The sequence below is a fragment of the Eucyclogobius newberryi genome, unplaced genomic scaffold, assembly GCF_026437365.1.
Source record: "Eucyclogobius newberryi isolate DKJ021-1_F unplaced genomic scaffold, fEucNew1.0.hap1 SCAF_13, whole genome shotgun sequence".
NCBI classification, from domain to species: domain Eukaryota; kingdom Metazoa; phylum Chordata; class Actinopteri; order Gobiiformes; family Gobiidae; genus Eucyclogobius; species Eucyclogobius newberryi.
In genome coordinates, this window is record NW_027315757.1 from 30,163,440 (window position 1) to 30,189,175 (window position 25,736).

Below are 25,736 nucleotides of genomic sequence, written 5' to 3' on the forward strand. Positions count from 1 at the left end.
TACGACGGGGAGCGAGTTAGGTAAGAGGCGGACAAAGTAAACGGCACAACATTATGCAGCGCAGTAACTTTTCATAAAGGTAGGCGCGAGAGAGGCTTTAGCACGGCACAAGATGTTTACATAGACAGAACGGGCGAGGATGCTGACTGCACGGTTTGAACGTGGCTATGGGCGAACTCGAAAAAAAAAGAAAAAAAGGAACGCTATGGAGATGAACAGTTTGCTAATCTCGCCGCTGATAAAGAGGCGAGAGTGATTTTGGCGCATTGGCGTAATGTAAAAGCCTGATCGAATACGGGCCCAGATTCAGCATTATCGGTGACAGCCCCTGGTGGTCACGGGGACAGTCAAGGAGAGCGAGTGAGGAAGTGAGTGAGGAGGCTGAAGGAGTCACTCAGGGGGAAAATGGGCGATGGGGGGTGCAGTAATGGCCAGAAGACACAGCTGGCTGCAGACACACAAGGACGAGGAGAGTGAGAGGCAGACAGTGGGGGTGCACCAAGGGTAAAAATAGATGAGCGTGTCATCACCACAAACGCAGCATCCAAGTAGTATTTTTTTTTTTTCTTTTTTCTCAAGATGTCCCTTCTGAACCTAGAATGATGGAACAGCCTTTTCTGCGCAAGAAATGTCCCGCATTTGGCTCGCAGTAGCAGGGCTTACACAATTCTGGAAAACTGTCTGTTTGCGATTTTTCTGACATTTTCATTTTTCAGAGATTTATGCTTCAATATCAGGATTCTGTTCACATTTTAAAAGCGTCCAGGGGAATTATCAAGACGACTGAATAGGATTGTAAACTGGCAAACGATTAAGATAATGACATGTATTTCGGAACATCTTTTGGACGCAAACTTTGTGCAGAATAAGACGAGATGAGTAAATGATGGGACCTAAAAAAAAAATGTCTGTATGCGATTTTGATTTGATTGTAATTAATTTTGCAGCCCTATCATAGAGGATTTTTAGTTTTTATAGGGTGAAGTATGGAGAAGAAAATCTGTGAATTGTCGCAGTTTGGACTCACCACACTACAATGATTTCATGGCCTGGTACAATGCGTACTGGGCAGCACCTATGCCAGGCTTAGTGCGCAACAACCCTCAATGTCGTGAGTTTGATCCCGGAACAGAACATTTGCAGAATGTCCTTCCCCTCTTTCGTCCCCCATTTCACGCCACACCGCCCTGTCCAATAAAACCTACGGGCCATTGAAAAAAGAACACACCTAAAAAGAACTCCACTGCAGAATACTGAAGAATCCATTATGTAAGGAGTCTGTGTTGATGTCTCCCGCACCTCCTACTTCCTCCAGCACCGCTGCCATTTCTAAATCAAGTCCTTACACCGAGATTTCCGCTCCTAAGCCTGCTCTAACCTTCACAAATTCCCAATGACGTTCAGAACGCTTCAGGTAAATGGGCTTGTTGAAAAAAGAACTACGTCATTGTGTGTCACCTCCAAAGTTAGAACGCAGGGGGAAGGAAGGTGCAATGGGGTGACAGGAAGAAGACTGGTGTTAGAACCAACAAATACGTGCTATAGATAGAGAGTTGGAGAGGGAGAGGTGTGGCTTTGGATGTTGACGGAGAGGCCGTAAAATGATGGAGAAGCCTTTATTGAAGAAAGGGAAAGCGGGATGTGAATGATGGTGTGTGGGGACAGATAGGCTGAACGCAGAGGAGCTGGGAGACAAGATAAACACTGGGAGAACGTCGCTGTAGCTGAAACGGAGTCATAAATAATGATAATAGTTGAATACAAAATTATAAACAAAGACATAGAGGTGGGTAATATGATGAAATTTTGATAATATTGTGCGTTTAAGGCTTAAACTGTAGTAAAAAAATAAAATAAATGCTGATTAAAAAAAGAAAGATATTGATGATGGTATTGATATTTTTGCACTTTTATAACACATTTTTCCACATTTGTCTACTAATAAATGTGTTTAAAGACACACTTATACATATTTCTTTTGGATTAACATAATATTGTCTTACTATCGTTATTGCGATAGTCCAAAAAATATTGAGATGTTATTTTTGCCAATACCGCCCAGCCCTACAAAGATTTAAATCGCATACTAAAGGTTTATATAAGATTCATAGTCAAAGTTATTATTTCCAGGCCGGGCCCTGTTGTGATGTTGCAAACCGTTCATGACTCCACTTAATCCAAGCTAACTAAAACACTGACAAACGACGTTCCCTTCCCGCTCACTAGTTGACCTTAACCCTAACGTTAAATCGTCGTACACTATTAAGCGCCGCTCCGTCTAATACATTTAAATGCTGCGGGTCAGATATCCGGTGAGTAGTGTGTTTGTGTGACTCACCCAGATCTCATTACAGATCTGGCCATACACATCCCGCACCCCTTTCCTCTCCATCCTTCACCTCAGCCCTGCGCCTGTCTCATCCATCTGCCTATCGCGCTTTGGCCGCCTCCTTCCCTAAATCTTTTAGTATGCATTGCTTTGTTGCCGTGGCTGCAGGTAAGTAGTTGCTCGGGCACGATTCAGCTAAACGCCGCGAGACTTTGGCCAGAGAGCGGCTTACGATTAGATAAACGGTTGAATTGGTTTCCGTGCGCTGTGATTATGTACAGTTGAAACACAATGCAATTTGTATTATGACATTTCAAACTGGAGAGACTCAAAAGGCGTGTGAGTCATTGAGGTTTAATAACAACATGGTTTTGGCGCTTAGACACAAGTGTGGAATGACGAGCGGTGCATTGAAGGTGCAGAGCCGGATGTGAGATGGGACTCTTGCCCCGGGGCCTGACACAGGTGGTGGTTGAAAAAAAAAAAAGGCTTGAAAGGGGGAAAACTGATGAATTGTCTGCAAAGGTGGTGCGACTTGAGCTGGTGGCGATGAGCAATGAGCGAGGTCAGGTTGGCAGAATAAGCCCAGAGGTGAAGCTTGTACCAGTGAGGTGAGGTACAGATAGGCCTGTCATGATAATTACTCTATATCACCTCATCGTTCAATAGAAAAGCAGGGATAATATTTTTGGGGGCTCAATATTTATCCTGTGAACAACCTCTTTCCACTTGTTTGTCCTTATTTCTTTGGAGTGCAGTGAGATATGAGCAGTAGAGTTGTATAAATGACTTGAAATGATCCCTTGTGTGTTTTGTTGTGCTATTTGTTTTCTTTATGATATAGTTCGTACAATAATAGATTATTTAAGCTGTTTTAAAGTGATAGCGTCGTTGGCATAAAGTACTTTCAATATTGTTGTTTATCGTGATATTTTCTGTAGCAATAATAGATGCTTCAACATTTGTTATGGTGACAGGCGTGATGACAGATTATGGTTATCGATCGGCCTGTAAACTCTTTGAACAGTTTCTTTGTCCATAATCCTCAAAAGTGAAATCATTTTAAGCATCTTCACCTTGTACAGAACAAATATATAGTTTGTGTGCATGGCTTGTCAATAGGAGCTGTGATACCATGGTAACAGTACAGTCAGTCAATAGACATCAGAGTGAGAGGTCATTAGCACCTGCCTCGTGTCTTCTCTGCATGAGAACATTCTCAATTAACTGGATCGTGGCTGCTGCGTCTGCCCGCGCCTCTCTCTGGGTGCCTGACCACCAGCAACTTCATATCTGACCTCCAACAATCTTTGATTTGTGTTTGCTGGTTTCTGAAGTTTGCTTGACTTGTTCAAAGATAATTCAGAGTTATTTTTGTAACAAAGCCAGCCTAATAGCTGGATGTTTGCGTTCAACGCACACTTGATCGCCATCTCTCACGGACGGAAAAAATAAATCTTTTCAGCCTCCACACTACACCCACCTCTGCAATGCTGCAACCTCTTCCTCTCAGAGCTGGAGAGAAGAGTGGAGGAAAGCAAACACAGATAAGACAAGTCAACAGAACGGGATGGAAAAAAGGCCGAAACACTGAGCTCCACAACAAAAATAGCAATGGGGGGGACGAGAAATGAAGTATGAAAACAAACAACGCCGGAAGGCTATTACGTGTCGCACTGAATCCTGCTTTCACTGTTTACAATCCAGATACCACTACACACTGTTAAAACCACGCCTCCTTCTATCACCACGGCAACACTTCACCGGCTGTGGCCATGTGGCGGCAGCATGCCCGCCGAGCCCTGGATTTGGCAGAGGGGTCTCTGTCCTGTTCGATGTCTCACTATTCATTTCATTCACTGGCGGCGTGGCTTGCTCTGTGGCATTGGTTACTATGGCGGCACTGCACATCTGCCCTATTCATGGGTCTGAAGTGACGTCACAAACTCGTTGCTACTGCCATCATGAGGACAACAGCCGCATGCTCACTGTGGGCTGGCACGACACAAAGTCTGAAAGGGTTTTTCTTCTGTAACATCCCCAAAGACCCTGTTTCTCGCCAGAAATGGATTACTGTGGCCAGGAGGGACCAGTGGACTAAAGAAATCTCTCCAGACTGAGGCTAAGCTGTTTGTTTCAGGTCGTTTGCAACTGCCTGATGCTAGTTTGCAGCGTGGCTATGCTTATAAACGTTGCCTACATGCAGACAGTTTTAACAACCCTTATTTCCAACTGTCCGGGTGTTATATTTTAGCATCAGACGGTCACTCACCCACACACAAAGGCCGGAGTCTTGAAAGCTTTGAAGCGTAATGGTGCAAGAAATGGAAGACTGTGTGAACCCTGGAGAAAAATATGTTGCTGATAAAAGGCAGGCGTCCCGCATGCATACAGCGCTAACAATGAGAATCATAACATCCTTAAAAGACTGATTTTGTTGTTTTCATCTCTGACACTTTTCTGTCTTCATTTGAATATCTTACTGTTGTCATGGCGGCGGCACAGCTGGCGTTTTAATGACGGAAAAACACTTTTGGAATAATATATAACAGCCGTAGGTGAAAGATTAAGTGTAACAAAATATTATTGGCTTGGATTTAGACATGGAAGATATATTGAATGTATATGTATATGTATATGTATGAATTTATCTATAACAACAAAAAATGTGATCGCTGAACTTAAGCCTCAACATTTTACGGGCACGTTGAGCCCATTTCTGATGTATTGCTATATTACTGTCTGGATAATCTAATTGATTTAATTAACAGAAGATGTGTGGGCGAATACCACATTGCTCTTGAATGGCAACATAATGTTATGACCACTTTCCTGATGCCATACAGCTTTTTTTATACAACAAACATGCAACTGACAACGTTCAAGAAACGAGATAATACTAAGCTACCTAGAGGCTTTGATGCTGTCATCCTATCAACCTGCTCAGTGTGGTGGAAATAATCCAAAATGCTAATGACAAAATAGCCACGTGCTATATTAGGATGTATTAGGGTCCATTTTCCCGGCCAGGACTTATCAACAAAACGATGTGAGTGTGTGGTTTGTTGAGCTGTGTTGGACTCATTGCAGCTGCAGAGTAAAAGCCCTCATCATGCATTTCTCCAGCACCTGCTCGACTGTGTCATCTCTGTGTGGGCTGACATCTCCTACCTGTGTGTTGTTTCCCTTCTGAAGCAGATGTGTGACTTTTTGGTTCTGATAATACAACACCTACAGGTCTATTGCTAACAAGCTGTCAAATAAATGCCACCAAAAACTGTCTGAGCGCGAAATGTTTGAAGAATAACATCGTTCTAAAATAAAATGGAGAAGTTAAACTAAGACAGAGTTAATCAATGCCTTGTATTCTTCCGATTGATGTGCTTTCTTTTAACCTGAAACCACGATTAGCCTGCAAAAGCCACGATTCTGCATAAAATGGACAACGTCTTTCGATGCATTACTGAAACTATTCGGATGATAAATTGGCAGAGAGCATTTAGCACCATTAGAAGGAAATGACAATTTAATAGTTTTGGTCATTTACAATAGTATATAAAATGTCACTGAAGATAAAAGAAACATCGACAAAAGGAAGCAAAAAGTGATCAGAAAGCAACTGAAGGACAAGTGAAAAACGTGAGAGAGAGAGAGAGCGAGGGAGAAAGATGAAGGACAGCGGATGAAGTGCATAGAGCTGAAGCAACGCCAGATCCTTTTAATGAGCAAAGTGCTGCACCCGACACCTCACACCTAATTACACACACGCACACACACATGCACTCGGAGGAACCCTATTTTTGCCTCCACATTCTGCAGCATCCCACCATCCAGCACTAAGCACTCCCCCCAGATCAAACAAGCAGAGCGCACCAACCAGAATACAGATGAGCATCACTCTCTCCCCACCCCTTTCTCTCATCACAACCTCTGTCTACTCTTCCCTGCAGTAACCCCTCGCTTCTTTCATGTCTTCCGCTGTTACATAGACGGGCTGAAAAAAAAACACACAGCACTGACACTTTACTGGCTTGGCTCGGTGCCCTGACCACAAAAAATATATTACCTGTGATAGCTCGGCCTCAAACGCTCACACATACACGTATGTTCGATGAGATCCAGCGTGTAATAAGATCTAGGTTATTAATCTTGCCCTAGCATTCACTGGAACAGCGTGTACCCACCATGACTGCATTCGCCATTTAACAGAGGAGGGAGGAACAGAGTCAGGATTGGATCATAAAGTTATGGAAAGAGGATATGCATTTATAAATGTTTATGCACATGTGGACCAATGTAAGACCAAGCTTACTCTCTCTGTACGTGGCACTGGAGCGGAAGATGGATGCTGTAAAGATTTTGAAAAATGGAAATCGCCGGTCAACACAGAACGTCATATTTCATCTACACATGTGTTTGGAGTCCTATACATATCATGGCTTTTGTTCAATTATTGCTACCAACACAAGACGGTTCTGTGCCAGGACAAGATCAATACCCAAATTATTATCCTTGTAAATCCAGACTCAAGCTCTCTGGATATTTTATACAGGACATAGGTATAATCACCAATCTGTTCAACGCACTGTTCCCGAAATAAATCAAACGTGCATTCACATTTATTTGTAGTGACGCATGATTTGGGTGAAGCGTCACGTTAAAATGGACTGGCTAATTGGTCAAAGTCAAAGCAATCAAGATGGCCCCGATGACTGTAGTAAATGTGTTCACTTCTGCTCTTAATTCCATTTAAAATGACCAGATAAACAGTTATAGTTGTAGCCTACAATCATAAGAGCATGAAATAAGTAGATTTGCTTGGGATATCTCTTGACTTGACTCTTACTTTCTTAAGGAGAAATCTAATTGATACGCAGCGCGTCTAGACAACTTCCAGACTCCTATTGGTAAGACAACTTACCAATAGGAGTGTCAGGCAAGAATATTATAGCATAAATCAGAATAATTGCTATGGTGACCCAATATAAATGTACTATTTATCTTATGTTGAAGTGCCACAGGTGTGGTACAACAAATGCTATTTATATGATCCATATGTACAGGCTGCATATAAAGGCTTTGGGCTGGCACAATCTGTTATTAGCTGTACATACTAATCTAAGAAAATATAATTTCCCATTTCAACAGAAGTGAATAGTTTGGTTGACAGTGACCATTTACAAATGTGAAAATAAATAAAATAGTTGCAGGAGCACTGATTACCGCATCACTTGCACATTCCTGTAGTGTACAAGCAGTTTGGTGGTATAATTATCAACCTCCCACTCTGAGTCATAGGTTAGATGCCAGTCTTCATTAGCGGCTGTGGGTTTGTCCTGTGCAGTGCTGCTGTGGTCCGCCGCCTCCCCACAGCCCGGCTTGTGCCGTGACACTTCTCCTTAATGAGGGCCAAACATCTTCAGCCTTTCTGTTTCTCCTTCCCTGTCTCAGTAATCACCTCATACGCTAAAAAAAACATCCTTGGGGCAATTAAACGTGTACTTGGGGGCAAACGCAAACAATAAAGACTTTAAGAACGCACAAGTTCTATATTAAAAGAAACAAATATGTGGTAGTGTTCACTGATCTCTTAGTTTAGGCTTTTCAAGAGCAAAACTAGAGGAGAACCAGAGAGATTCACCTTTGAGTACACGGCTCTGGGTTGCCCTTTGCTGACCATGACACACACACACACGCACACGCACACGCACACACACACACACACACACCAGCTCTCTGCCTGCCATAATAATCAACTTTCTTTCATAGTGTTGCGTCATACAGAAAAACAAACTGTCGAGCACGGAGGAGCTGAAAACATAACACACATGACTAGTGAGCTGGTTTGGTGTTTTTGTGATAGCTATTATGTTATGTTATGCTATACCACGCCATGCTCGGCCCAACCAATCAGAAGCCACTGGACCTATTTGCTCCTTGTGACAAAAAGATTCCTTTGGGAGACGCTTAGTCGAAGATGCACAACGCTGCTGTCAGCGAAAATTACGCTCCATGCAGCCCCATTTATTCAGGGCAGATATTTTTATAGAGTACATTTTGTGTGGTGTCGACTGGAGCGCAGCTGTTTACGTGTGTTGTTGACGCTCGTCATGTCGCTGCGTCTCTACACACAATCAGCACCTCGTCCTCCATTCATACCCTCTTCCACGTCTTATCATTCTCCCTATTCCTCTATAGTGCACCCTTTATTAGTCTGTGCCGACATGGGTGCTATCTTTACACATACACACACACCATGTTCTGTATCTCACCCCTGTTTTTTCTCCCTGACACTTCTCTAACACCCTTATCTGTTTCGATGTACCCCTCCTACTCTGTGGCTCACCTCACAGTCTATCTCCTCCCCCCGCCCCTCTCTTTCTCTCTATTCCTCTCTCTCTTTCTCTATTCCTCTCTTTCTCTCTTTTCGGGTGATTGAGGATGTTGGTAGCATCCGTTTAAGTCAGCAGTGACACTGCAGTCTCACTGCATCTTTAAATGGCATTGCTGTAGCTTAATGTGCACACAAAACACATCAAACTCAAATACACTGGGAAACATTCACTCTGTGTGTATCACAGCTCTTAGGCAGACAATGCTCAAAAAGAAACGCAACTGACAAATTCAAAAATGTCAGATTTCTCTCATCAATTAAAAGAACTATTAGATGTAGTCATACACATATATCAAATCATTTTTAAGGTTTTTGACTTGTTGTTCTTACTTTCCTTCACGCAGCTACAGAGTAAACAGCATGCTACGACACTGTTTCCTTTTATAGCACTATGCAGTACAACACCAAACAAGCTCAAACCAAACAAGCTTAGTACAAACCTTCCATTAACACTGATCTCTCATGTATGCCACATCTTTACAAATATCACACTTGTGTAGTTGCGTTTTGTTGTTTATGAAAGATATGAGCTAGGAGTTGGGGCAGGTGTTGTGGATTTGGACTTCCGTGCACTTGTAGAATGTAGGAAATGTTTTGATAAAATGAAAACAGTTGAAAATCACACGCTGTCCTGTTTCGAGCATGCGAGTACACAATCCGGACACACGCCCCCTTTCCTACCTTACCACTGTTCCTCCACATGTCTCACTGACTAGCGAGTAAGAAAGCAAAATCACCTGCGTTAGACGGCGATCCTCAGAGTTGTAGTCCCTCAGACGCCCCTGAGGATTGGCCGGAGAGTGCGTCCCGAGCGCGTTACCGGAGAACCTCAATCCTTGTACCCTGCGATGCTGAAAATGGCACCAGTATTTCCTGACAGCAGCAGCCTGGCGTTCTCTCTCTCTCTCTCTCTTTCTCCACCTCTCTCCCTCGGCCACTGCTGCTGCTGCTGCTGCTCTAGCTCACTTGGCTCCTCCGCCTGTCTGCTGCCATGTCGAGTGCACGCCGGGTAAGGGGTGGGCTGCGTAAGGGGGTAGGAAGCGGCGCGGGGCGGTGGGGGTTGCGAGGGGGGACTCAGGGGAATAAGAAAGCAATTAGATGACAGCCCCTCTTCCTTCCAGTCGGGGGAATGTATAACGGAATTAGCTCGGGGAGGGGGCACCAAGTGGGCACGGAGGGGGAAAGGGGAGCAGAGCAATGCTGGGGTGCATCATCCGACCGCTTCTGCTGCACTGTCAGGTAACGTTAGGGAAAGGATCTGTCAAATACAAAGAAGAAGGAAAAAAACAACATGGGATGAGAAGACAATAACAAATATACATCACGTGTGAGAGTGATCGGATTGAAATTTGACTGAACGCACCGAGGAAATGAAAAGCTGTAATTTTTGAAGTGCCGTTATTTCCTCAATAAAATATGCTGTTTTATTCGGCATTAAAACAACTGCTGATCCTGTAGCTTAGATCTGTAAAAAACATGACGACATTCTCATTTTGTCAGTTCAAAGGCCCATTTCGCTCTTTTAGTCAATTCTTCTGGATGTGTTGAAAAGGTGAACTTCAAACTCCTATCATCAAATATATTTTACCCAAATCATGCAGCTCTAATACATATACTAAATACAATTATGTAACAGACGGACACACAATAATGTAAACAGAATTACCCATTGCAACACCAAAAAGCTTGTGTTAATGCTAGTGTGCATGTTGATTAGTTTAACATTTGGCAATATTATGATCATTTCTAATAGTCTCAGACCTTAAAGTGGAACACAAAACAAAAGGTTCATTATTAGTTGGAATAAACGAGCCTGGATTAACAAACATTAACTCATGAATAAAACGATCCCTAAACTAGACCTTGGCCTCCCACCCTTGATGGTAGTAGGCCGCAGTCTGAGCACTAAAACAGAAACATAACAATATACATTTTAGACATGATGTTTGGGTTTTAAAAAAATAATTTCCCTCCCAACGACAACGTGTCCTTGTGCAGTCTAGCAGCCTGTCTGCCACTGTGGCTGTGAGAGCGGCAGCAGATGGGGGTGGTGCTGGACGCGAGTGATTGCCACTGCCACGGCTCTGTGTGTGTGTAGGGGTATCTATAGCATCGTGGGGACTTAAATGTGTTTACAAACTCAATTCACGAAGCCCCGCCTCCATTGTGCGAACAAGAACCAGGCCCTTATGACGTAAATCCTAGATCAAGGACAAGATTTAAAGTTAAAACAAAATGGGTTTAGGTTAAGGTTAGGTAAGTAGTAACTTTGGTTGAGGTTAAAGATGTAAAAATAACCAAAATAGTGTGATATCGTATTGTCAAAAGCCGTAATAATATCATGGGGTTTCACAATATAGCAACATACAAGCTCATTGGCCTAAATCCATTATTGTGTTGCAGCAGCAGCTAAAAACAGAAGGAACTACATAGACCATGATCCTAACTCTTTGGAATATGACAGTATTGATCCTCACCAAAGGCTTGTCAAGGCATTTTAAAAGGAAAAAGTAGCATTTGTACAATTCTGTTCGACTCTCCACAACATCGCAATAAATACCGTATCGTGAAACGCATATCTACAGTGTACAGTACCGTGAGATTTAGATATCGTTATGTCCTTTACGGTAAGGATCGGCCCCCGAGAAATGAACGTAATGTCCCCAAGAAGCCCAACTGTGCGTGAGCGTGTATGTGCAGGGGAAAGTGATTGGTGATGTACTGATGGGAGGCGGGCGTGTGTTGTGGGACCACCTGCACTTACCTCTCTCTCTCTCTCTCTCTCTCTCTCTCTCTCTCCTTCTCTCTCTCTCTGTCTCTCTCTCTCTCTCCTTCTCTCTCTCTCTCTCTCTCTCTCTCTCTCTCTCTCCTTCTCTCTCTCTCTGTCTCTCTCTCTTTGGAGGGAGAGGGCGAGAGAGAGGGCAAACAGCAGCTTCAAATCTCCTCTCGTCTCAGGTTTGCTCCCTCCCTCCCTCCTCTCTGAGTGGGTGGTGGGGAAGTGCATGAGTGTCTGGGAAACGTGTGTGTGCGCGCGCAACGACAAAAACGTAACCAGCTATTTCTGATGTGCAGCAGCTCATGCATGTTTCGTTTTTTTTTTTTTTTTTTGTACGTACGGTTAACAAGATTCTGATAATACCACTGAACTAGCAATGTAGCAATCTAATATTACATTGTCAAGCTTTCTGTGATTGTACCAACTCCAGCGAAATGTCCTTTAAATGTTCTTTAACAAATAATACTCATCCCAGACAGCCACAATGAAAAAACTAAAAGGCTTATGACTCTTTTTGGATGGATATTTTCCTTTCTCCACTGGTGCTTTCTTTGTAAAACTAAAAACACGCTGGGCTCTGAATGAAATATACAAGGTGTGAATAATAGTTGTGTTTGTAAGTCAAGCTTGTCCTTATGTAAAGCCGTGTGCCTGTAAGGTTGAGGTGTCTGAGGCTGCCGCTGTGAGTGTGGCACAAGGAGATATGTCCGTGAGAGCGTCAGTGATGTGCTATGAATGAAAATAAGTCGTAAGAGGAGGGAGAGGGTGAAAGGAGAGGGAGGGCTCCGCTTCCCCTCCCACTGTAACCCTCTGAGCCACATCTGAGCATCTCGCATCCTCACATCAAAAAACCACCATCTTTCTCCTTTCTTCTCTTTTGTCACAATAGGGCACAGTGGTCATTTTGGATCCGGCTGCGCGCATCTCAGGGTGATTCATTGAGCTCAAAACCGCCGCCGCCGCCATCCTCTCCTCCCCATCGTGCATAATGTGCCGCGCACAATCACATCGGCGACCCGTGATGGCTCCTGGCATGGCAACGCGAGCAGACACACACACACACACACAGACGCACACACGCACACGAGCGCACAAAAGGACAAACGAAAGAAAAGAGCAAAGCACGACATGTTCACACTTTGAAACGAATCCGCTAGCAATCAGGCACACACGCGCGCTCCGGTTCAAGGGCGATTGATTTGGGGTTTAATTTCTCTCTGTGAGGCTTTGGACGCTAAAGGATGCGCCTCGGTCTGACCTTGACGACAGACGGGGAGTTCTGTCTCTGCCGCCAGCCTCCGGGGCATTCACAGCAGCTCAGAAGCGTTTGAAATTAAACAGAAAGACCAGCATCGTGACTTGGACTTTCAGTGATAAATGCTTATATTCTGTTTTCTAATAATAGCAAAACGTAATACTAGTCCTAAATTTAGCTGAGGTGGAAAAATAGTCAGTCGTTAAATAATTGAGTAGTTCAGATAGAGCGCTTCTTCCTGCTCCTTTAAGGCATGTAGTCGCTCTCTGCTTTCAACTGTGTTTTTATTTTGATCATCAGTATTTGCACCCACACGGTTGGTTTCGTTCGCTTTGAAGAGGCAGAAGACTGAACTTGGGAGCAAATTTTACGTGGTTAGCTACAGATGGCCCCATTGTATTTTATGTGGACCTCAAAACCTTATGAATTGCTTGATCATTTTGCACGCTAAAAGCTAAAATCTCACATTTACCAACATGGTGCGGTTTGGTTTTAACAAAAAATACACAATTGCTATGACTTTTCTGTTCTCTTATCCTTCTGCCGATGCTACAGCAATCCGCACGACCCGATTTAGAGCCGCTTCGCCTGTGGTGGATGGGTTAATCGTTCCAGGGAGCGATACTTGCAGGGATGCGTTTGTTTGATCAATGAGGATCTGAGTGAAGCGTGAGTTTGCCTCCAGCTCTCACATCAAGCGAGGTGGACACGGGTTACAAACAGCCGGCTTTCAAGTATCGTTTACCATTTCTTTCTCATCTTTGCAACATAAACTCCAAGTATTAAACAAGGTGAATTCTATCTTGCATGCATAGGTAGAGGAAATTTAAATCATGTGTTATGTATGAGGGTAATTATGTTAAGATCTCTAGATAGAAGACGATGGAGGGAGGGGTTTGAAATATATGGTATACATCTGTTAATAATTCAAAAGGATAAATCTGACATTTTGACGGGGTAGAGGTGTTGGGGTCAGGGTCGGCTTCATACGCACACACCAACACCTTAGGTCAATGGGAAGCAGACCAGGAGGGGGACCGCTCACTGTTGCCATAGAAACGGGAGGACAGTAGCGTTGGATACTGTTACCGGGCAGGAGAGGGGTGGTCTGCTGTGGGAGATAAACAACATCAACACGGGCCGATATTTATGACAGCCATAATGTGACACGGTTTGTTGGACAATTTAATTTTTTTATTTAAACTCATCAAACTCAAGACTCCCCGAGTTCCACACGCCAGGATGTATTTTTTATTTTGTTATGAAACATCACACGTCTTCCAGATTGTATTTTGCTATGCTGAGGTGTAGTGCGCCGCCTAGTGGTACTCACGTGGAAGCGCAGCAATAAAAAGAAGTCTGGCTGACAATGGCACGAATTAATGTTATATAGTTTCTGATCTAAATGACATTTGAGTCTTTAACTACACATTATTCCATCTCGAAGAAAGTGTTTAAGTAATGTGAGAGAACATTATAGTGTTTATTGTATGTCTCTCTCGTGCCTGTTATGAAATATGCCACATGTTATGCCCTCCCGTCTAGGAAACTTGGTTTGTGCGGAATAGTCAAAAGATAAATACCTACATTATCACGTCATCCATGCGTACAAAACATATCCTCGTGGTTTCGAAAGGGCCGAGACGTGGGACATCAAATGGGCGTGGCAAATACCAAAACGCCAAATCAGACAAGTGAATCTGTGACCTAATCGATTTTCATCTTTTCAAATAAATAAATTCACAACCAAACGCTTACACTACATGAATAAAACACCCACAAGAAATGAGTGTTAGGCCAGGGATAATTTAAACTGTATTTTTCTACAAATCACATTGGACCGAGTGCTTGACGTGACATGCGCGCCATCTAGTGGTGTAATAATTTATTTGTAACTGGTGCTGAAAGCAAAATACAAATAAATCAATAACTATCCTCTCTATTGACAGTCAAACAGTCAATACTTAAACATAGCAATGTATGAAATAGTTGTAGCCTATTTGGAAAATGTAAGCCCTACAGAACTACAAACTCTAATTAATAAATGTGTCTTCAGCACCATGGACAGCGACACTGAGTTACATAAAGGTAACAGTGCCAATGCGGCACAACACAAAGCTGTAGAAAAGACAAATTAATTATATGGGTTTAAGCTACAGGAGCACTCATATGTGATTGTTTTTATTGCACACTTTATTTATGTGGTAAACAGATGTTCACAGTAACAATGCAGTATAGCAGAACAGAAGAAAACGCGATGCAGCTTGGTCTTCAAAATATTTATAGATATTTACACAAGTGTTTAACTTAAGTCTTTCTCTTGATGTAGATTAGAATCATGTGAAGCCAACCCAGGAAACATTCAAGTCACATATCTCTTTCATTGCACGAGAACTGGGTCAGTCAATGCACAGGCAAAAGGGGCAGAAAACTGTAAAAATAATATATATTTTCAAAAATTAAGACTTGCACTACTTAAAATTAAATAATAATAAAAAAACAGTTGTCTTGTGTCCAATATCTTGATATAAAAATAGTACCTGAAGTAATTTTTAATACTAAACAATGAGTTGCAAAATAAAAAAGAACAATTATTTAGCTATTGAATTTTAGTGGCTTATAAATAAATAGCTTAACATACAGTATTTGTATTTTGCATTGCATTAACTGTAAAATGTACGAAAAGCAAACAAATACATGTGCTTTTGAAAATGAGTTGTTACATCTTAACTTAAAAATTATTAAACGTCAGATTTTGGAGCAAGAAAGTGAGACAAAATATGCCCTGTAAAACAGAAAATAGTAAACAGGTCAAAATAAGTTTATAAGGCTGAAGTGAAGGTCCTGTTGTATACAGTGAACTGCACTTTTTACATGTGGATTGATATATTGATAAAATGAAACGATAAACTCATAGTTAGGGCTTATCAAATATTTGCACGACCATGCGCTCTCCAGTTAATTTTTGGATATGTCCTTTAAATTCAACATTTAAACGCTTTATTTAAAACACATCAGTGGCTCCATTATGTGATAAACAACATTTGATAAAACAAAATACATCTGTGTCTAACAAATACAAAACTTCGGTCAGAGCAGTCTTCGGCTAATTTTTCTAAAAACATTTAGAAGCGAGGTCCACCCAGGCAGGTCTTGGAATTCACTGAATTCAGCTTGATTCGAGAAGAAGAGGGATTTTTTTTGGCACGATCCCAAAAATCAAAGTAGCACAAATGTGGTCCATTATCCATGTGATCGGTGGCTCACTACCTGTACCCTGGACTCCTGTGGGTGACTGTGGCCTCAGCTAAGCCCTGCTCTACAACGTTGGAGTAGCCCTCTTTGTCTATGCAGCCCCCCAGGACCTGCAGGATCAAACGGAGGCGTCGGTCCAAGGCCTGTAGGTGCGGCTGGATCAGGATCGGGGACAAGCGGTCCAGCAGCAGAGACTCCTCCATCAGGACGCTCAGGCGGTAGTCCTCTTTGGCCAACAGCTGAAGACGGAGATATGTCGACTTTCTGACCCTTCAAGAGGCATTCAACAGGGGGATTTTAGGTGAATATTTTTGATATGGCAAAAGAATGTATGTATATTTATGTTTAAATGCTTTAATTGAATGTTTTTTGGAAAGGAAATAATAATGTTTGTAACAAAAACTGTAAAATAAATCGGTGTAATGTCTCATTTGTCCAGGAGTGATCCATCATATCAAAAGATTCAAAGCTAATAATCAAAATCTTGACATATGTTTTTAAAATTAAGATCTTTCTAATTCCATCTGAAAATTGAAAATGACTTTTGAATGGAAGTTAAAACATCTTAAATTAACATTGTCCAGGTGACGTGTGTGAAAGAGGACAAATAAAAAGCTAAATTATACTTATACCTTCTTGTACCTTCTGTGAATGAGCAGCATTGTGAATACTATTATCTAATAAAATGTAAAGTAAAACTGTTCAGCTCAGATTACAGACAACCCACCTGCAGCACTGACTGAGAGGCACCAGGATCGACACCTCGTCATGAGAATGTTTGCCAAATCTTTAAATAAACCAACAACACAACAAAGACAACAAATAAGACCACTTTTCTGCAACATTGTTTAACTCAAAAAATCGATCTTGGTGCCGACGTACCCTCTCCCATTATCAAGGTGAATGATGAAGGTGTCATTTCCAAACTTCTCAAATGTTTCATAATGATGGCGATCCATGTTACCTGTAAAAATGGCACAAGGTTTACATCCACAATATACTGTGTTTTAAACTTAAAATGTCTTACCCATCAAGAAGTCAAAGATGGTCATGTCCATAATATCTAAGAGTCGTGTGCCGCGATCGTATGGAGGCGTCTGCTTGACCTCGTCGCAGTAATCAGGGTCCACCTCCCACCTGCAGGTTTGACAGTTATTTAATGGTAATTAGCACACAATAACTTCAGACGGATTCATAAAGACGTACTCCGCCTTCTTGCGTTTGTGATACGATCGTCTCCATGGGTTTCTCCACGTCTTGCGTTTGGCCAAGTTCAGGTCTGGCAGGAAGGCGGCGAGTGAACCCTCGATCTGGTCTGGTCTCCCGCACAGAGCGTGTTCCGTGGAGCAGTAGTATGAGCATTCGCCATAGAAGCACACGTTGTTGGCTACAACATGAGAAACACAAATGTAGCTGTTTATTGCTGTTATTATTACACACAATATTTAAATGCAATGTTGTTACATTTTCCATAATTGTTTGAATGCATTTTACCCATGGATACATGACTGATATAGGTTAAAACAGGGGTTCCCAAACCTTTCAGGTTGAGATCTAATAATTGATAATGATTTATTTTAACAGGTATATTGTGTTATCTGATCCAATTTCACTAAAATATACTGTTTTAAGTTATTCAAGTTTTAATGCAGTGTAATCATCTCTCGGGGTTAGAGTGACGCCCTTGTTTCAGTTGTGTGCTTTTACTGCCATCTTGTGGCAGTAGAAAAACACTGCAAAAGTTGAATGTTTCACACAGCTTCACTTTCTCCATGACCTAAATAATTGGTTCTTAAACTTTTCACATCAATTACCAGGTAAGTAGATATTTGGCCCTCCAAGCACCACATGGAGTCTAACCAGGTCTAAAACAAGAGTATTTGGTGCTGCCCCGTGGTCGAGTGGTTAAGGTGGCAGCACACATGCCAGGCTCTGTGTGCAGCTGGCTACAGTGTCATGAGTTTGAATCCTAGTACTGGGATATTACTGCATGTCCTCCCAACTCTCTCAACCCCATTTCACGCTCTACTGTCCTGTCTAATAAAGCCTATGGGTGTAAAAAAATAATAATTGTACGTCTAAACTAGGGCTAACCAAGCCAAACTACTACTATATATATAATATGTAATACTAAACAGGAACTGAAGACCAACATGTGGATTCCATTTACTCTACAGTCAGCAAATTCTGCTGGGAATCTTGTGGCATATCAGTCTGAGAAACACTGACCAAGATCACTTTAACAACAGTGAGCCAGAAGTGTCAATTTAACAGCCACAAAGCTGGTGACCTCTCTATGTCTCTCCCTCACTCTGTGTCTCTCTCTCTCTGTCTCTCCCTCACTCTGTCTCTCCCTCACTCTGTCTCTCCCTCACTCTGTCTCTCCCTCTCGCTGTCTCTCCCTCTCTCTGTCTCTCCCTCACTCTGTCTCTCCCTCACTCTGTCTCTCTCTCTCTCTGTCTCTCCCTCACTCTGTCTCTCTGTCTCTCCCTCACTCTGTCTCTCCCTCTCTCTGTCTCTCCCTCTCTCTGTCTCTCCCTCACTCTGTCTCTCCCTCACTCTGTCTCTCTCTCTCTCTGTCTCTCCCTCACTCTGTCTCTCTCTGTCTCTCCCTCACTCTGTCTCTCCCTCTCTCTGTCTCTCCCTCTCTCTGTCTCTCCCTCACTCTGTCTCTCCCTCACTCTGTCTCTCCCTCACTCTGTCTCTCCCTCACTCTGTCTCTCCCTCTCTCTGTCTCTCCCTCACTCTGTCTCTCCCTCTCTGTCTCTCCCTCACTCTGTCTCTCCCTCTCTCTGTCTCTCTCTGTCTCTCTCTCTCTCTGTCTCTCTCTGTCTCTCACTCTCTCTGTCTCTCCCTCTCTCTGTCTCTCCCTCACTCTGTCTCTCCCTCACTCTGTCTCTCCCTCACTCTGTCTCTCCCTCTCTCTGTCTCTCCCTCACTCTGTCTCTCCCTCACTCTGTCTCTCCCTCACTCTGTCTCTCCCTCACTCTGTCTCTCCCTCTCTCTGTCTCTCCCTCTCTCTGTCTCTCCCTCACTCTGTCTCTCCCTCTCTCTGTCTCTCCCTCTCTCTGTCTCTCCCTCACTCTGTCTCTCCCTCTCTCTGTCTCTCTCTGTCTCTCTCTCTCTCTGTCTCTCTCTGTCTCTCACTCTCTCTGTCTCTCCCTCACTCTGTCTCTCCCTCACTCTGTCTCTCCCTCACTCTGTCTCTCCCTCACTCTGTCTCTCCCTCACTCTGTCTCTCCCTCACTCTGTCTCTCCCTCTCTCTGTCTCTCCCTCTCTCTGTCTCTCCCTCACTCTGTCTCTCCCTCTCTCTGTCTCTCCCTCTCTCTGTCTCTCCCTCACTCTGTCTCTCCCTCTCTCTGCCTCCCCCTCGCTCTGCCTCCCCCTCGCTCTGCCTCCCCCTCTCTCTCTTTCTCACCTGGAGAGATAAAGAACGTCCTCCAGAGCTTCTTGTCTCGTGTCACATCTCGGATCTCTCTGGTCATGTTGACGAGGCGGCCGGCCACCGGGGGCACTCTGCGGAAATCTAGTATCCTGAAACAGACAAGTGGAGGAGACACTATAGTGAGCTGAGAAATAAGGGCATGATAAAACATACTAACATCTCCAAATAAAACAGACTAGAATTGATCCCCTTATGCACTTTTCTCCAAATGCCTCGACCTTACCAACTTCCCCATTTCCTTTGTTTTTTCTACCTCTTTTCTCATGCTCTTATCTCAGAACACTACACCTATTCACCCCCCGTTGAGCGCACCCCCCTGTGTGTGGGGTTAACCCCCGTAGAAGCCGAAGCTAAGCCTCCTGGGAGCTGCGTGGACGTACAGCAGACAGCGGCCGAACCAAAGCGACTGGGAGAAACTTTAGCCTTCAGAGAGGTGCATTCAGGAGCGGCAAAGCGCAGCGTCATGCAGGGCCCAGCCACAAAGAAGCACCTGTGTGTGCATGCGCTGCACAGGACACACTGAGCCGTGTACTGTGCACACACCGACTCAAACACACAGCACTCAGCAGCAACCTTTGGAGACTTAGAAGCAATTAGCAGTGAGAAAGTATACTGATATTGCAAACGTTTAAACGGTAGGGACGGGCAGGGCAATGATTCAAGCTAAACTAGAAAACAAGAAGCAAAAGAGAAAAAGAGAAAATAAAAGGGTTCATAAGTAATACTTCATTTGAGTGCTTAAACTTCTTAACATGGGAAACAAGACCATTGGTTTAGGATCCTCTTGTTACAGATACAACAGTAGCAACAATCAACAGTTTAGAGAAACAGTAATATTTATGTAAATCTTAAAGCCACACAGTCTCATATGAACGCTATGAAATTGAAGGATAACATTTCAAATTTGAACGTTATCCTTCAATTTCATTCAAATTTTAAATGATTAATGTCAGCACACAAAAAGACCAGTGTGTTATGTCACTTTCTGCTATAGGGCAAATATAAGCGAAACAGGCTCATCCAATTCAATATTTATATTTAAAAAGCACGTTTGAATGGATGATGAATACACGGTATCCTATATATATTCTTAAAGGTACATACTTATCCAAATGGAAGGCTGCGATCTCTGCATTGTGTCGTTCAAAGTCAGAGAAGTAGAAAAAGTCTGGGGGTGTTTGCTGCTCTCGGGTTTGTCTGAAAAACAATTAAAAAACATATATTTTTAGGACGTACATTCTATAATTTTGCATTTACCACACAGGCACAGGCACATGCTAATACTTTTCTTTCAAATCCCATCGGCGAGCAGAAAGCTTTCCCTGTCTGAGCATCTCATCTCCCATGACATGTCGGCCCTTCAGAGCGCTGTTCCTCCCTGAGACCCCCCCCCCCCCCCCCCTGTGGATATGACCCAAAGATGTCAATAATATGTATGCTCGGTATTAAATTCACCAACAATGAATAATTGTGATGATGTGATTGAGATGGAGCCAAATGTACCAACTTCTGCCACAAGAGGTCAGTAAAAAATACAAGATTTTCAAAAAAGGAGCCAAAAGTTGTTGTTTTTTTCAAATAAATACATTTTCTTCACATTCAAAATAATCTAAGCAAGCTTTTTATGTGTCTCTTTTAAATCCATATATTATTTACTAAACATCTGGGTGACGTCCTGCATTCTGTCCTCACTTGTTCTTTGCTTCTTTGAAAAGGAATGAACCATCGACCACCGAATTAGCCTGTCCCCTCTCATCTCTTTGATGTCACTGAAGCAGCATTTGCTCATAAATCAATCCACCTCCATTGTGATCGCAGAGCCAGGAGAGGGGACTAATAGTGCTTTTATTTCAAAGTGCACGGCAGTGAATAAAAGGCTGTTTACACAAAGAGCGAGTGGAATGGAAGCGAGCGAAAGGTTTTGAGGTGACCTTAAAGAGAGGATGCAGTGACGTGCTTTCATTATTCTCTTATCTATAGACTAAATAATCAGAAACTACCACTCCCACACAGGGAAACGTGTTAAGATTCTAGTTTCTGTACTGCAAATGAGTTCAATTTAACTCATTGCTGCTTGTGAGTAATGATGAATCCAAAAAGGTTAGAATTTCCAAAACGTTCAAAAGTTCCAAAAGAAGATGGATTTCTACTGGGTTATTTTATTTTGTAATTTTAATATGAACTTGAAATTGAGAACTTGAAAGAACTGAGAGGTTTTGTCTATAGGAGCTTTTGTTTATAAGAGTTTTGTTTATAAGAGTTCTTCTATTAAGAGTGTTTTTTAAACTTCCTATAAGTTATCCGTCCTTTTCCTCTGTATCTACCTGCGTTGCAACAATGGAATTTTCCCATGTGTGGACAATAAAGGAATATTTTATCTTATCTTGTCTTAAATTGTTTTCCCTTATTAACACCCATTTCCTCCTTATATTGTACAGATGACATTTAGTGACCTGATCATGAAAACTGCTTATCTGAAAAAGTGACTAATGAAGCCTGCGTAAATTCAGCCTGGAAGACCTAACTCCATCCATCTACGTCAAGGCCACCATGGAAGGACCCCTCTCCCAGCGCCATCATCGCACTCAAGCGGGCGTGGCCTGTCCGTCTGTGAGAGTCAGATCCCTCACTTCACCATGGACTCTCCCAGGTTTCTGCGCTTATCCCAAAGAGGTTATGCAGTTTTTCCCGGCCAAGAAGGAGGGTGAAAGGTCAGGGGGCATCTGTACCATGGCCCTCGCACCTGCTCCTCATCCCCAATCAACGCTCTCAGTGACTCCTCCCCACTCCCAATCAGCACCAGGCAATCACATTTAAGCCCTCAGGCAGATGGCTCGGCCGCTCAAACCGTACTGCGACCCACCACCTCCCCAGCTCCTCCTCTGCATTCCCCTCATCCTCAACCTTCTCTTCACATCTACCACCACCAGTCTCCAGGCTCCGGGGGGAGACATCTAATACAAATAGATCATGGAGTGCCCGTGATTGCAACGTCTTCCGCCGGGGTCTGAGCGCCAAATAACTCACGAATAAAGCTTGCTAAACAGTCCATTCTCATGGTTTCTTTGTCTCTCCAGGGTGAAATGCATTGTGGGAGTTGTAGTTGTGTTATGCTTCACTGAACGTCACGCTGACCAGGCCAATACCGCACATGCCTGAAGGTTTACGTTAGATCGTGGCCGGGTTTGTGAAGAGGCTCAAAGTGTAAAAACAGGCCGAGTCCTTGTTCTCCGTGTCACCGTGACGATACACGGTGGCGACAGGGAGAGCGCGGCGGCGGCAGCGGCAGAACTACTTCTGTGTCACTGTCTGCTGTGAAATGACGAGAGGAGATAAGGTTCGACTGGGGAGAGCCACAGATTTCAACTCTGATTAAAAAGATCTATCCAGGGAGCAGGGGAACAGAGCCACGAATGGGAAAAAGAAACAAAGTCGTGCAGTGAAATTGTAATCACATTTCAAACAGAGGCTGGCAGCCATCTTTGTCTGGGGATAATAGGCAATTTTCCCCTAATTTATCGAATAATATTGAGTTAATCCATAGAAATGATGCAGTGTTAGTGTTTTCTTGTACAATAACAACATTGATAATTAGTTTTTTGAGTTATTGTAATAATATAATATGATATAATGCTGTTAACTGTGACACAGAAAAACCATGCACCAACTTTCATCATCAAATTTGTAAATTGTTTGAAGTGATTAAGTACCACAATGTATTCCTTCTGATTTTTAGAACTGTAAATTGTATTCTGAGTACCACCGAATGAAAGAGTAACTGTACCAGAATGCAGTTTCTCAAAAAGAGTATTTTGAACACATCCCACTGATCTTGCACTCAATATCTACAGTAAATAAATGCAAATACCTGGAAAATCATCTGACAACAGTGCAGAGACTGAAAATAGCATAATAAACATAATCTAGCATGACAAATTTTTTTATTTGTCTTTCAAGTAACAAAGAGCAGTTTAGTTTGAATCAGGTTCTGGGCAATTGTAATAGTCGTATTACTTATAGGCCCAAAATATCCGCTGATCCGATACTCTCGACCCAATACTCACGGCTCATTTCTCTGGATCTGAGCGGTGCAAACCTACTTTAAACATAGTCTGTCCATGCATCACATTTGCTCCTGATTACTACCTCTGGAGGTGACGGACCGGTGAGAGGATGGAGAGAGGACGAAAGAGAACAAAATACCATTGGACCGATCGTTTGTGTCAGAGGGAGCGTTCATGCCAGTAGCAATGTACACAGATACTAGACAGAGAAAATAGAACAATTACAACCAACTGTTTTGGCACACATCATCAGCCAAATCATTAGGCCAAATGACAGCATTTACAGCAGGGGTTTGATTTAGTATCAAAGCACTCCGGAACAAATGTGAGTGTCTAAATGTGATTGTGTGATTGGTGGTGGGCTAAGCATTATTAAAGACCTGATTGTGAAGCAAATTTAAAGGAAATTATAGCAGCAGCAGCACCACCACCACCACCACCACCACCAATACCACCACCATCATCACTATCATCATCATCATCATCATCATCATCATCATCATCATCCTTTTAACTTATTATCTAAAGCTGGGGTCCCTGATTTCTACACCGCAAGGTCATTTTCAGACTCGAGCGTGGCTTTAAAACAGCTTTTTCAAATAGTCAAATGAAACTGAGGTGGACCATCCAAGCGTAGCCAATCAGAGCGCTGCTTTTAGCTCTTAGACATAGAACACTTTATTTCCAGGTGCAGACAGTGTGCAGCGGCCACTTTTTTGTCATTTTTTGGTCACATTTTTTGAAGTACTGCTTTTATAATATATTCTTTAAAACATTTACACACACAAAAGTCTTTAACAACAGAAACAGAAATACTTACTACATAAGCAAAAACACATATAAAAATAGTGCCATTCAAAATTCAAAAATTCTGAAAAATTTTAATTAAGATGAATGAAGTAAACTTTTCTGACTCTGTTGTGATGACAGGTAATATAGTATTAGTATAGCTATAAAATATGTTTCTCTGACATTACATCTTCCATAAAATTGAAATCGAGTCATTACCGGTCCCTTTGTCCTATTGTGAATGCAGTCTGTCTTTTTCCTATTTACATATTCAGCGTGTCTGACGTTTTCCAGATATTACGTAACATGTATTTATATCCATTAGAGGTAAGCAGAGTATTTGAGCTGCGAGGCTTCTCTCCTTCTTTACTTCTTCCAGCATCACTATTGGAGAGGGTTCTAAAACTCAGCCATGGCCCGGGGGGGAAGCTGTGTCTAGATTGAATTTCAAATCGATGTTACACAAGTTGTCTTCTAGCCTCAGCTATTTCCAACAAGGAGCCAGAGCCAAGAGGGAGAGACCGCTGTAAGTGTGTGGGAAGAGCGCGCTGCAAACCTGTAACATACTGCATATAACAAAGCAAGAGAGACTTTTGAAGTTGCTTAAGTGGATGAGCTAGTTTGGAATTCATGTATGTCCACCTTGACCTTGGAATAAAGGGTATTATATTACAACAAATTTGAAAAATTGTGATTTTTGTGAGTGTAAACAGCGGAATAATTGCTATAAATAAGCCTGATTACACACAGTTGGGTCAGTGACTTGTACATCTACAGTAGCAACAGATCAACAGTTCAGTTTAAGTTGAAATGAACCACAACATTATGACTTTATTATATTGTACGCTCACTGTATGGTCCTTTTAATGTTTATGATTATGTTAAAGTTATTTCATCTTCTTTTTGTAGGTGTCATTCTTCCTATTCGTTTTTGAGATCAAATTGCGCATGACAGGTTCTCATGTTTCAGTCTGCTGGGATCTTCCCTCTGTCTGCTAAATATTTATCATAGTTCTGCATCCGTCAGTTTGTGAACAAAATTTGAAAAACAAAATGGAAAATGGCAGACAGAGGTATTGTTTTTTTATGAACTCAACTCTACATCCTGTGTCATCAATAAGCGACTCTATATAGAAATAACAAAAATACAATTTACACACAACTGACACATTGTTTTGACAGTTTAAACAATAATTTAAACACGTATTATCTGGTATTAAGTTGTCAAATCAAATTGTATGTAATATATATGGATTTTGGTCTTAATACGATATACCAATTTTGATACAGCAATTATAATTAAAAATCAGACATTTTCAACACTAAACAATACCATTTTCTTCATGTTTCTCCCTCAAACCCTCAAGATCATTCAAGAACAGTCCAGAAAAAGTAAACATTTTGCCCCGTTTATGTGACTTTTTTCCA

The 25,736-nt window shown here is 42.4% G+C and overlaps 2 protein-coding genes across 3 annotated transcripts in view; both read right to left on the bottom strand.

Moving 5' to 3' along the window:
* rai1 (retinoic acid induced 1) overlaps nucleotides 1-9,745 on the bottom strand; it is a 44,559-nt gene extending 34,814 nt beyond the window's left edge. Inside the window, exon 1 of one of the 2 annotated variants that reach the window (XM_072443418.1) lies at nucleotides 9,461-9,745. The gene's annotated coding sequence lies outside the window, so the exon portion shown is untranslated. The remainder of the gene's footprint in view (nucleotides 1-9,460) is intronic. The other variant, XM_072443417.1, reaches the window with a different exon arrangement.
* A 5,174-nt stretch (nucleotides 9,746-14,919) lies between these two features.
* The window catches only part of LOC140358520 (extracellular serine/threonine protein kinase FAM20C-like), a 32,964-nt gene continuing 22,147 nt past the window's right edge, over nucleotides 14,920-25,736 (bottom strand). Inside the window, exons 4-10 of the mRNA XM_072443412.1 lie at nucleotides 20,560-20,652; nucleotides 19,429-19,544; nucleotides 17,216-17,396; nucleotides 17,037-17,146; nucleotides 16,892-16,973; nucleotides 16,737-16,796; nucleotides 14,920-16,279 (exon numbers count right to left, since the gene is read on the bottom strand). Of these exons, the coding sequence (XP_072299513.1) occupies nucleotides 16,021-16,279; nucleotides 16,737-16,796; nucleotides 16,892-16,973; nucleotides 17,037-17,146; nucleotides 17,216-17,396; nucleotides 19,429-19,544; nucleotides 20,560-20,652 (901 nt within the window). The 3' untranslated portion in view covers nucleotides 14,920-16,020. The remainder of the gene's footprint in view (nucleotides 16,280-16,736; nucleotides 16,797-16,891; nucleotides 16,974-17,036; nucleotides 17,147-17,215; nucleotides 17,397-19,428; nucleotides 19,545-20,559; nucleotides 20,653-25,736) is intronic.